General features: G+C 52.0%; 3 protein-coding genes across 3 annotated transcripts; all 3 read right to left on the reverse strand.

Annotated features, from left to right (window-relative positions):
• Window positions 1–408: 408 nt before the first annotated feature.
• Window positions 409–3,373, reverse strand: LOC306814519 (avidin-like; the record flags this gene model as incomplete). The annotated part of the gene is made up of 4 exons (XM_079330653.1): window positions 2,448–3,373; window positions 2,145–2,355; window positions 1,632–1,752; window positions 409–502 (listed from the first exon to the last, which is right to left on the reverse strand). Exons 1-4 carry the CDS (start codon window positions 2,517–2,519, stop codon window positions 409–411), a joined length of 498 nt encoding a protein of 165 aa, XP_079186779.1. The 5' UTR covers window positions 2,520–3,373.
• A 740-nt stretch (window positions 3,374–4,113) lies between these two features.
• LOC306814331 (avidin-related protein 4/5-like) lies at window positions 4,114–5,738 on the reverse strand. The gene is made up of 2 exons (XM_079330283.1): window positions 5,440–5,738; window positions 4,114–5,047 (listed from the first exon to the last, which is right to left on the reverse strand). Exons 1-2 carry the CDS (start codon window positions 5,606–5,608, stop codon window positions 4,923–4,925), a joined length of 294 nt encoding a protein of 97 aa, XP_079186409.1. The 5' UTR covers window positions 5,609–5,738; the 3' UTR covers window positions 4,114–4,922.
• A 2,376-nt stretch (window positions 5,739–8,114) lies between these two features.
• LOC306814330 (avidin-related protein 4/5-like) lies at window positions 8,115–10,396 on the reverse strand. The gene is made up of 4 exons (XM_079330282.1): window positions 10,299–10,396; window positions 9,996–10,206; window positions 9,483–9,603; window positions 8,115–8,351 (listed from the first exon to the last, which is right to left on the reverse strand). The coding sequence occupies exons 1-4, from the start codon at window positions 10,368–10,370 to the stop codon at window positions 8,297–8,299; spliced, it is 459 nt and encodes a 152-aa protein (XP_079186408.1). The 5' UTR covers window positions 10,371–10,396; the 3' UTR covers window positions 8,115–8,296.
• Window positions 10,397–12,161: the final 1,765 nt, after the last annotated feature.

Genomic DNA, 12,161 nt, shown 5'->3' on the forward strand with positions numbered 1-12,161 from the left:
TGGGGGTGCACAGCTGCCTCTGCCTGCCCTGGGGAAGCCTCTGGTGTTCCCATCTCTGGATCTCCCATCTGTGTCCCTTGCAGAGCAGACACACACAGTGATGTTTGCAGACTCCCAGTGAGAGATCAGCCCCTGGCCATGGCTCCAGGCTGAGCAGGGACCTGCTGACCTGCACCAGATGAGGTCCTAAGGAGCACCATGTGGTGGGTGGGCTGACAAAGAGGAGCCCAAGCCATGGAGGGTCACAGCAGGGATGACACACTGGCCTTCAGGGACAGTGACAAGAGAGGCAACAGAGTGCTCTGGTGGGGAATGGGAATATGGGCACTGATCCTTGAAAGACAGGAGACAATGTGTGATGCAGCAAAGATTTATTGGGAGAAACAGGGCCTGAGGCAAGAGCAAAGGCTACAAGTCTTTCACTGCCTGTTTTCTGGCAGCTCCAATGCTACCACCTTCATCCATGTGCTCTTCCAGGCGCCAGAATGTGTTGTAGCCAATCCTGTGGGGACACAGACAGAGAAGAGGTAAGGACGAGAGAAGACAGTGACCCAATGCCTGCCCAGCCCTGTATCCTTCCAACACATTTTCACCTTGTCAGGATCCCAGGGAAGCTGTGCACAAGCACCCTGCCCTCCCTCACTTGCACACTGGCAGCAGCTCTGCCAAGCACTGAGCTCCACAGGCCGGGAGCATCTCCCTGCATCCCTATCCTTACACCATTCAGGATTCCTTCTTATTCCTTTGCCTTTGCAAATGTCTCTCAGGAGGTGAAGCTTCCCTGCAGCTTGTCACAGACACTTTGCAAAACAAGTCCTTTCTTTGCCTTATCAATGGAACCAATAGTCCAAAAGCCTTGGGATATTGCTTGCCTTAATCATAGCTCAAGTGGAACAACTTTATCATTACTGGAACAGTGAAAATTCCTGTAATTACCATCTCACAGCACATGCAGAAGGAGGACTGACTGCTGACTAAGGTCAATCATCTCATGACTTTACAGCAACATTCCTAGTTGAGGTCCCTGGAGCTCTCCTGGACCCCTGCAGAGGCTGTGCCACCATCTCCCTCCCAGTGTGTGGATGAAGGGATGTGAACAGTCCATGGCACGTGCTGTGTGACTGCTGCTGGCTTGGATCTGTAATTAAATCCTTGTACTGAAGATACTGATAAACCCTCCGAAACCACTTGAGAAATGTTCAATTAGTCAATGGTTGAGTAGTTAAGCCAAATCCTTCACACAGAAACCATTGAGCAGGTCTGAGACTAAGAATGGAATCAGCCCCACCTAGGATCCATCAGTACCCTAGAACTGCACTGGGTACCTCCCTGGACTTTGTGATTCATCTGAAGTTGTCAGTTCTTCTTTTCCATCTCCAGCCTCCATAGAAATAATTCTAAGTTGATTCCAACCCATTTCTTTCCTCCTAGGCTTTACCACTGCATGGAGCAATCAAGTGAACCTTGCTATGGCACTTTGTTAGGTTTCATTTTTCCAAGCAGATATTCAATCTGCTTTCACCAGCATGTGTAAGAGAGACTCCTAAATGACCTAAAACACTCATTAGTGACAGCCCCCACCCCTCAGCAGTGCACAGGGGACCTGTGCAGGACAAGGACAGAGAGCTCACACAGTGGCATTCCAGTCATCTTCAATTCTGTTGTCGTGTGACCTCCACAGCCACATGGTCTTCAAAGTCTCCTTTCCTTCATTATCCACAAAGCACTGGCCCGTGAAAACACTGGTGGCATCTGTGGGAGACACGACAGTAGGTGGAGGGGAGCATGGCCACAGCAGCAGGTCAGTGGGTGCCCCAGCCCAGGGGACAGCAGAGCTCTGCTGTCCCTGACCCTGGGCACAGCAGGGATGGGGAAGCAGGCAGGAGGGCTCAGAGGGCTGGGGGTGTCACACAGAGATGGGCACACAGTGCAGGATTCAGCTCCTGCTGCCTCTCCTGCAGCCTGGCACTGGGAGCTGACAGCAGCCAAGGAGCTCCAGGGACAGGGATGGGACAAGGAGGGAGGGGAGAGGGAGAGCAGAGGGGATGGTGCAGGGGAAGGCAGAGAATCAACAGGGACCCTGCAGGGTGGGACACAAGGGATGTCTGGGGACACGACATGCATGCTAAGAAAAGACTACGTACTTGTGAAGTTCCAGTGGACAGTGAAGCCAAAGGTGGGCTGGTTCAGCTGATCTGGGAGGTGCTGGGACCCCAGCAGTGGGGAAGGAATGATCTTATCTGGGTGGGCTGACACTGATGTGTTGTAGGTGCCGGTGAAGTCTCCATTTGCTTTTACTTCAGAAATGGTCATGTTGGAGCCCAGGTCATTCTTCCAATGCCCTGTCAGGATGCACTGGAGAGGAGAGAACTCAGCAGTTGTTCCACAGCACAGCCTGCAGCCACATCCCCTGAACCCCCCACCTGTGCATCCCACCCTGACAGTACCTTTTGCTCGGAGAGGCCGTGAGCTCCCAGGGCCAGGAAGAGCACGAGGAGGAAGGGAGTTGCTTTCACCATCTCTGCAGCTCACGGAGAGCTGAGGTACATGGGGATGTGCTCGTTCCAGGTCTCTGCTGATGCTCCTGCTCCCTCTCTTTTTATTGTTGCCAGGTGGGTGGGTGTCAGCTGTGGCCAGTGAATTGTGCAATATGGGTGCTCCCAAATTTACCACTCATCAGAGGTTTTGGTGATGGCTGATATTCACAGAATGTCTTTGATCCAAGATAAATGCAGGTGGGCAGCTCAGGTGAGATGGAGCAGCATTCTGATGCCACACTGACCCTCTGGGAGAGCTTCTCTGTGTCCTTGTCTCTCTCCTTTGCCTGTGGGCTCTGACATGGGAAGACAACATCAGGCGCTGGGGGTACACGTCTGGGAGCTTGCCCTTGCCACATAACATTATTCCTCTGCCCAGAAATTCTTCCCTGGGAGCAAAATAAAGGTCATTTGTCAATGAGAATCAGCCCTGGAGCAGCATGGTGATCTGCTGAAGAAAGGTCCCAGGAGGGAGGACAGGCCACTTCCCAGCTGATAACTATTGAGTGTGAAAGATGCAATTTGGCACAAAAAAATTTCTGTCATGTCCAGAAAGATAATAACCCTTCTTGGTGTGTCCCCAGCACTTCTCCACCCTTTCTGTGGTGTCCCAGAGACCCAGTGCATTTCCTGTGGAGTCATCAAACCACCCCTACTCTTCCTGTCATATCTTTAATACCCTTCTGACCTGCTGCCCTGGCTGTGCCACACCCTCAGTGTCCCCCTCAGACTCCATCACTGCCCAGAGGGATCAGGGCTCTCCTGCCTCATGGGTGTCCCTTGGCAGGAGGTTCAGACCCCTCTGATATAAAAGGAGCAGAGCCCAGGCACCACACACGGCCACCATGGCCATGGGCACCCTGGGGTGCTGCTGCTGCTCGCCCTGGCCCTGCTGGCCCCAGATGCTGCATGCAGGGAGGTGAGGGCAGCCCTGGGGCAGAGTCTGGCCATGCTGAGGCAGCTGTGCTGTCCTGGGTGCAGGGTGGGGAGAGAAGAGCTGCCTGCCCTGGTTGTGCCATCCATGTGGTCTGTCTTTTCTCTGTGCTGTGCTGTGCTGTTCCTTGGTGGGGAAAGGGAACAGTGGCAATGATGAGTGAAAGAGAGGAGATAATGTGTGCTTGCAGGAAAGCTTTACTGGGAGAATCAGGGGCTGAAGCAGAAGCATGGTCTAAAAGTGTGGCACTGCCTGTTCTCTGGGAGCACCAATGCTACCAGCCTCCACCCATTTAATTTTCAGGAACTCAAATTCGTAGTAGCCAGCCCTGTGAGGACACAGAGAGAGGAGAAGAAAGGGTGGGACAAGAGGGTGACCCAATGCCCAGATAGGCGTGTATCCTTCCAGAATATTTGCACCTTGTCAGGATCCCAGGGAAGCTGTGCACAAGCACCCTGCCCTCCCTCACTTGCACACTGGCAGCAGCTCTGCCAAGCACTGAGCTCCACAGGCTGGGAGCATCTCCCTTCATCCCTATCCTTACACCATTCAGGATTCCTTCTTATTCCTTTGCCTTTGCAAATGTCTCTCAGGAGGTGAAGCTCCCCTGCAGCTTGTGACACTTTGCAAAACGTGTCCTTCATTTCCCTTATCAAGGAAACCAATAGTCCAAAAGCCTTGGGATATTGCTTGCCTTAATCATAGCTCAAGTTGAACAACATTATCATTACTGGAACAGTGAAAAATTCCTGTAATTACCATCTCACAGCACATGCAGAAGGAGGACTGACTGCTGACTAAGGTCAATCATCTCATGACTTTACAGCAACATTTCTAATTGAGGTCCCTGGAGCTCTCCTGAACCCCTGCAGGGGCTGTGCCACCATCACCCTCCCAGTGTGTGGATGAAGGGATGTGAACAGTCCATGGCATGTGCAGTGTGACTGCTGCCAGCTTGGATCTGTAATTAGGGCTCTACTCTAATGATAGTGATAAACCCTCCGAAACCACTTGAGAAATGTTCAATTAGTCAATGGTTGAGTAGTTAAGCCAAATCCTTCACACAGAAACCATTGAGCAGGTCTGAGACTAAGAATGGAATCAGCCCCACCTAGGATCCATCAGTACCCTAGAACTGCACTGGGTACCTCCCTGGACTTTGTGATTCATTTGAAGGGTCTCAGTTCTCCTTCTCCATCTCATGCCTCCATGGAAATCATTCTAAATTGATTCCAACCCATTTCTTTCCTCCTAGGCTTTACCCCTGCATGGAGCAATCAAGTGAACCTTGCCATGGCACTTTGCTAGGTTTCATTTTTCCAAGCAGATATTCAATCTGCTTTTGACAGCATGTGTAAGAGAGACTCCTAAATGACCTAAAACACTCATTAGTGACAGCCCCCACCCCTCAGCAGTGCACAGGGGACCTGTGCAGGACAAGGACAGAGAGCTCACACAGTGGCATTCCAGTCGTCTTCAATTCTGTTGTCGTGTGACCTCCACAGCCACATGGTCTTCAAAGTCTCCTTTCCTTCATTATCCACAAAGCACTGGCCCGTGAAAACACTGGTGGCATCTGTGGGAGACACGACAGTAGGTGGAGGGGAGCATGGCCACAGCAGCAGGTCAGTGGGTGCCCCAGCCCAGGGGACAGCAGAGCTCTGCTGTCCCTGACCCTGGGCACAGCAGGGATGGGGAAGCAGGCAGGAGGGCTCAGAGGGCTGGGGGTGTCACACAGAGATGGGCACACAGTGCAGGATTCAGCCCCTGCTGCCTCTCCTGCAGCCTGGCACTGGGAGCTGACAGCAGCCAAGGAGCTCCAGGGACAGGGATGGGACAAGGAGGGAGGGGAGAGGGAGAGCAGAGGGGACAGTGTAGGGGAAGGCAGAGAATCAGCAGGGACCCTGCAGGGTGGGACACAAGTGATGTCTGGGGACACAACATGCATGCTAAGAAAAGACTACGTACTTGTGAAGTTCCAGTGGACAGTGAAGCCAGAGGTGGGCTGGTTCAGCTGATCTGGGAGGTGCTGGAACCCCAGCAGTGGGGAAGGAAAGATATTTGCTATGGTGGCTGTCACAGATGTGTTGTAGGTGCCGGTGAAATCACCATTTTCTTTTACTTCAGAAATGGTCATGTTGGAGCCCAGGCCATTCTCCTAATATATTTTCACCTTGTCAGGATCCCAGGGAAGCTGTGCACAAGCACCCTGCCCTCCCTCACTTGCACACTGGCAGCAGCTCTGCCAAGCACTGAGATCCACAGGCTGGGAGCATCTCCCTGCATCCCTAACCTTACACCACTCAGAATTCCTTCTTATTCCTTTGGCTTTGCAAATGTCTCTCACCTCCTCCCTCTTATGCAGGAGTACAGAAGGTTTGCTTATTTGGAAGGTAACTCCAAGGATGTGAGGGATTCTCCCAGCTCAACCCCTCCCATGACTGTAGCCCTGTCTTTTGAACCTGCTGTGGGGTTGGTTTTTACACTCCAGTGTATGGGGATCAGTGCTATTCCCAGGGAAACTCCTTGCAGCCCTAAAGGATCTGGCATGAAATGTTCACCACATTCCTGGGGATCCATTTGAGGAATGGAACTCTCTTTGCTTGGGAGTCCCCGTTGTAGGGAATGCAAGCACAGAGATGTGTCAGGGCCTTGTCCATACAGGCTCAGATAGAGAGATGGGCACAGTGTTTGACCTAAGACCCTGGAGAAGACTTGGATAATTAAAGTACTGAAAGTGAAATGATGATAAAACTGAAAGTTTAGTATGTATTTTAAGTAAAATTATGTTTTAGAGGAAACAGAGTTACATATTCTCTATGCAAAACGGTATGTTAGGTAAGATAGTAAAAGATTAAAAAGTTTAGTGATAGAGATGTTACAAAGTTAGAAGTTTAAGATGTATCCATGTAGGTTTGTGAAGTGTTACATGATTAGTTTAAAAATGGTACATTGTGGCAAAATGATAAAGAGAAAAGCAGTTAATGTTTGGTATAAAAGGATGATAAAAAGTTTTGTAAAAGTATGTGCTTGGCTAAAAAAGTAACATAAGGCATTGTAACTGAGAAGTAGGTGGCTTCTGATAGTATGGCAATAGATGTAACACCTATAATGTCTCACCCTTCTATGAGACTGCTAACATGAGGCAATAAACCATCTTTATAATATCTCTCTGTTGCCTATCTCCTGTAATTTCAACCTCTTCATACTACATGTGCTGGCAAAGAGCCCCTGTCCTGGGCCATGTGCAGGGAGGCCCTTTCCCCCTTTTCCCTGCCCATGGCAGTCTCTTCCCCTCACCATCTGCCCCGTCCTGCCAGGCCAGGAGTACCGCATGTACAACACCTACGATGTCCATTTCTACGCCTCCTTCGCTCTCATCCTGCTGTGGCCCAAGCTGCAGATCAGCCTGCAGTATGACATTGGTGAGTGTCCCCAGAGGCCCTGCCTTGCTGCCAGGGGAAGGGACGGGGGGTTGGAGACAGCTGCTGCTCTAGAGATGTGTGCCATGGAGGCAGCATTCCCCTGCAGCCCCTCTGCTGTGCCCACCACTTGCAGCCCTGCAATGCTGCTGCCTCAGCCTGTCTGTGGCCAGCACTGAGGGTGCCTTCTTGCCATGCTGGGGGTGCACAGCTGCCTCTGCCTGCCCTGGGGAAGCCTCTGGTGTTCCCATCTCAGTCTGTGTCCCTTGCAGAGCAGACACACACAGTGATGTTTGCAGACTCCCAGTGAGAGATCAGCCCCTGGCCATGGCTCCAGACTGAGCAGGGACCTGCTGACCTGCACCAGATGAGGTCCTAAGGAGCACCATGTGGTGGGTGGGCTGACAAGGAGGAGCCCAAGCCATGGAGGGTCACAGCAGGGATGACACACTGGCCTTCAGGGACAGTGACAAGAGAGGCAACAAAGTGCCCATGTGGGTGTTGGGGGTTGAGGTTTGCTCGTTCACTGTTCCAGCTTTTGGAGAATTTTTCCCATTATTATGCTAAGGAAGCAAGCTGGTTACACCTCAGCCATTTCCTGGCTCGAGACAAAGGGGTAGCTGGGTCTGTCTCCCGGGCTTTCCACTCGCAGGTGGGCTCTGAGTTAAGCCAGGACTGCCCGTCTCCCAACGCTGTCCGAAGGCTGGGGAAGGGGAGCGAGGTTTTCTGTGGTCGGACACTGCCCTGCATCTGCTCCACATCCAGCCTCCTGCTTCAGAGGACACTGCTGACCACCAAAACGCAAAGGGTGAGCGGAGAGCCGTTCCTTCACCCTTTCTCTACGTGGGAACTGCTGCCGCTGCTGCCCTCCCCCCGTCCCGGCTGCTCTCCGCGGCAGAGCGGGCCCTGCCTGCTTTCCACCTCCGCACCCAGCCACAGGCAGAGGGTGTCTGCGGCTGGGAGAAGGACTGCCACCGAGGTATTTCTTCTGTTCTGTTGTTAATTTTCATAGCTGAAGTTGTTTCTGTTTCTCTGGTTAGATATATTAGAAAAGAGCTGTTATTCCTACTCACTTTTCTCTGACTGAGAGTCCGTGATCCAAAAATTATAATAATTGGGAGGGAGAGGACTTAGAGGAGCTTCTGCCGATATTGGCAGTCACCTGTCCTTCAAACCAGAACACCAAGCCACGGAGGGTCACAGCAGGGATGACACACTGGCCTTCAGGGGCAGTGACAAGAGAGGCAGCAGAGTGTCATGGTGGGGAAAGGGAACAAGGGCAGTGATCCTTGAAAGAGAGGAGACAATGTATGATGCAGCAAAGCTTTATTGGGAGAAGCAGGGGCTGAGGCACGAGCAAGGGCTGCAAATCTGGCACTGCCTGTTTTCTGGCAGCTCCAATGCTACCAGCCTTCATCCATGTGCTCTTCCAGGCGCCAGAATGTGTTGTAGCCAATCCTGTGGGGACACAGACAGAGGAGAGGTAAGGACGAGAGAAGACAGTGACCCAATGCCTGCCCAGCCCTGTATCCTTCCAACACATTTTCACCTTGTCAGGATCCCAGGGAAGCTGTGCACAAGCACCCTGCCCTCCCTCACTTGCACACTGGCAGCAGCTCTGCCAAGCACTGAGCTCCACAGGCCGGGAGCATCTCCCTGCATCCCTATCCTTACACCATTCAGGATTCCTTCTTATTCCTTTGCCTTTGCAAATGTCTCTCAGGAGGTGAAGCTCCCCTGCAGCTTGTCACAGACACTTTGCAAAACAAGTCCTTTCTTTGCCTTATCAATGGAACCAATAGTCCAAAAGCCTTGGGATATTGCTTGCCTTAATCATAGCTCAAGTTGAACAACATTATCATTACTGGAACAGTGAAAAATTCCTGTAATTACCATCTCACAGCACATGCAGAAGGAGGACTGACTGCTGACTAAGGTCAATCATCTCATGACTTTACAGCAACATTTCTAATTGAGGTCCCTGGAGCTCTCCTGAACCCCTGCAGGGGCTGTGCCACCATCTCCCTCCCAGTGTGTGGATGAAGGGATGTGAACAGTCCATGGCATGTGCTGAGTGACTGCTGCCAGCTTGGATCTGTAATTAAGGCTCTACTCTAATGATAGTGATAAACCCTCCGAAACCACTTGAGAAATGTTCAATTAGTCAATGGTGGAGTAGTTAAGCCAAATCCTTCACACAGAAACCATTGAGCAGGTCTGAGACTAAGAATGGAATCAGCCCCACCTAGGATCCATCAGTACCCTAGAACTGCACTGGGTACCTCCCTGGACTTTGTGATTCATTTGAAGGGTCTCAGTTCTCCTTCTCCATCTCATGCCTCCATGGAAATCATTCTAAATTGATTCCAACCCATTTCTTTCCTCCTAGGCTTTACCCCTGCATGGAGCAATCAAGTGAACCTTACCATGGCACTTTGCTAGGTTTCATTTTTCCAAGCAGATATTCAATCTGCTTTTGACAGCATGTGTAAGAGAGACTCCTAAATGACCTAAAACACTCATTAGTGACAGCCCCCACCCCTCAGCAGTGCACAGGGGACCTGTGCAGGACAAGGACAGAGAGCTCACACAGTGGCGTTCCAGTTGTCTTCAATTCTGTTGTCGTGTGACCTCCACAGCCACATGGTCTTCAAAGTCTCCTTTCCTTCATTATCCACAAAGCACTGGCCCGTGAAAACACTGGTGGCATCTGTGGGAGACACGACAGGAGGTGGAGTGGAGTGTGGCCACAGCAGCAGGTCAGTGGGTGCCCCAGCCCAGGGGACAGCAGAGCTCTGCTGTCCCTGACCCTGGGCACAGCAGGGATGGGGAAGCAGGCAGGAGGGCTCAGAGGGCTGGGGGTGTCACACAGAGATGGGCACACAGTGCAGGATTCAGCCCCTGCTGCCTCTCCTGCAGCCTGGCACTGGGAGCTGACAGCAGCCAAGGAGCTCCAGGGACAGGGATGGGACAAGGAGGGAGGGGAGAGGGAGAGCAGAGGGGATGGTGCAGGGGAAGGCAGAGAATCAACAGGGACCCTGCAGGGTGGGACACAAGGGATGTCTGGGGACACAACATGCATGCTAAGAAAAGACTACGTACTTGTGAAGTTCCAGTGGACAGTGAAGCCAAAGGTGGGCTGGTTCAGCTGATCTGGGAGGTGCTGGAACCCCAGCAGTGGGGAAGGAATGATCTTATCTGGGTGGGCTGACACTGATGTGTTGTAGGTGCCGGTGAAGCCTCCATTTGCTTTTACTTCAGAAATGGTCATTTTGGAGCCCAGGTCATTCTTCCAATGCCCTGTCAGGATGCACTGGAGAGGAGAGAACTCAGCAGTTGTTCCACAGCACAGCCTGCAGCCACATCCCCTGAACCCCCCACCTGTGCATCCCACCCTGACAGTACCGTTTGCTCGGAGAGGCCGTGAGCTCCCAGGGCCAGGAAGAGCACGAGGAGGAAGGGAGTTGCTTTCACCATCTCTGCAGCTCACGGAGAGCTGAGGGATGTGGATGTCACTGATGTACAAGGAGCTGATGATGCTCCTAGGGGGTGCCTGCCCCCTCTCCTTTTTATTGCAGCTGGGTTGGTGGGTGGTACCCGGGCTGTGGGTGGCAGCTCTGGCCAGGGCATTGTACTGTTCGGTTGTTTTGATATGTGGTTGAAGTTCCTGATAGTGATCTAGATGGGAAGGGTGGGACATTTATAAGCAGTGTTACTGGTGTGCATGCCATCTTTCAGTTTCCTGCAAGATCCAGGAATTCCCATATGTCCTTGCCGGGGGGTTCTATGGCTGCATATTTTAAACAGCTAATACTCTTAGACCTTATACGTTACAATTTTCTACTTGTCATCAGAATTAACTCTTTTATATTATTAAATACATTACTTTAACAGAAGTTTTAGAACCTCTGCAGATATTATACATCCCCTGTTGTATCTTTAATACTCTTCAGATCTGCTGCCCTGGCTGTGCCACACCCTCAGTGTCCCCCTCAGACTCCATCACTGCCCAGAGGGATCAGGGCTCTCCTGCCTCATGGGTGTCCCTTGGCAGGAGGTTCAGACCCCTCTGATATAAAAGGAGCAGAGCCCAGGCACCACACACGGCCACCACGGCCATGGGCACCCTGGGGTGCTGCTGCTGCTCGCCCTGGCCCTGCTGGCCCCAGATGCTGCATGCAGGGAGGTGAGGGCAGCCCTGGGGCAGAGTCTGGCCATGCTGAGGCAGCTGTGCTGTCCTGGGTGCAGGGTGGGGAGAGAGGGATTGCACTCCTGGTTTTGCTATTCATGTGGTGTGTGTTGTCTCTGTGCTGTGCCACCCCAGCACACAAAGTCTGGGCCTGAGGGGCTGCATGCTCTGGGTGTATTGTCCCCTATACCATGATGTGCCATGACCACAGCAGTTGCCAGCTCTGGCTGTGCTTCCTAGGGGTTACTATTGCTGTGTGTCACCTATCCCTGCTATAGATGGGCACACAGTACTTCCAGCTCTGCTGCCCTGCCCAGAGCTGTGCCATGGGACACACATCCTGCTGCTTAGGGTGGCTGAAAGTGGGACTTTCAGCACTTCCTGAGCCACCCTCACAAGCCCCAGGGCCACCTGCAGGGCCTGTGGAGAAATGAGCTGGGCTGTTATGTGACTCTTTTGACTCTGGACACAGCTGGGACCTTCCTGGGCTCCTGTCACAACTGCGGTGGCAGCCACCAACAAGCCCATCAGGCAAGAGCTACCCCACCTTCAGCTTCACTGTGCAGTGCCAGTTTTCAGGCAGAGCCATGCCAGCAATCCCCTGCCCCTGCTGGGAAGGGGGAGTCCCCCAGCTGGCACCCCTAATCCCTCATGGGACCCAGAGGAAGCCTGGCTGTGGGCACAGAACCGGCCCACACATCTGCTCCTGCCTTGGGGAGGAGTTGGGGAACATGAGATTGTGGGAATGTCTGTCTGGGAGAGTGTCACAGGCAGAATGGGAGCTCCAGACAATATTTGTGAAAGAAGCCCTCCCACTGAATCACAAGGTTCAGAAAGGTCTCTCTTGCATTCTAGAATCCTGCCCACTGAAGAGTTTGGGCATAGCTGGATCCAACTTTGCCCTAGATTTTGTCAATGAATTACTTCTAAAGGATTATACAGGCATAATAGAAACTTTGTACAATGTAGTACCACAGGATTGAGGATGGCAAATCAGATATATTTATATAAAACCAAATAATTTATTATGGCAATTAGGCAAAAAAAAATCTTAATAAGAATTATTTACTACAGATTAG

The sequence above is a fragment of the Erithacus rubecula genome (genome assembly GCF_903797595.1).
Source record: "Erithacus rubecula genome assembly, chromosome: Z".
NCBI lineage: Eukaryota > Metazoa > Chordata > Aves > Passeriformes > Muscicapidae > Erithacus > Erithacus rubecula.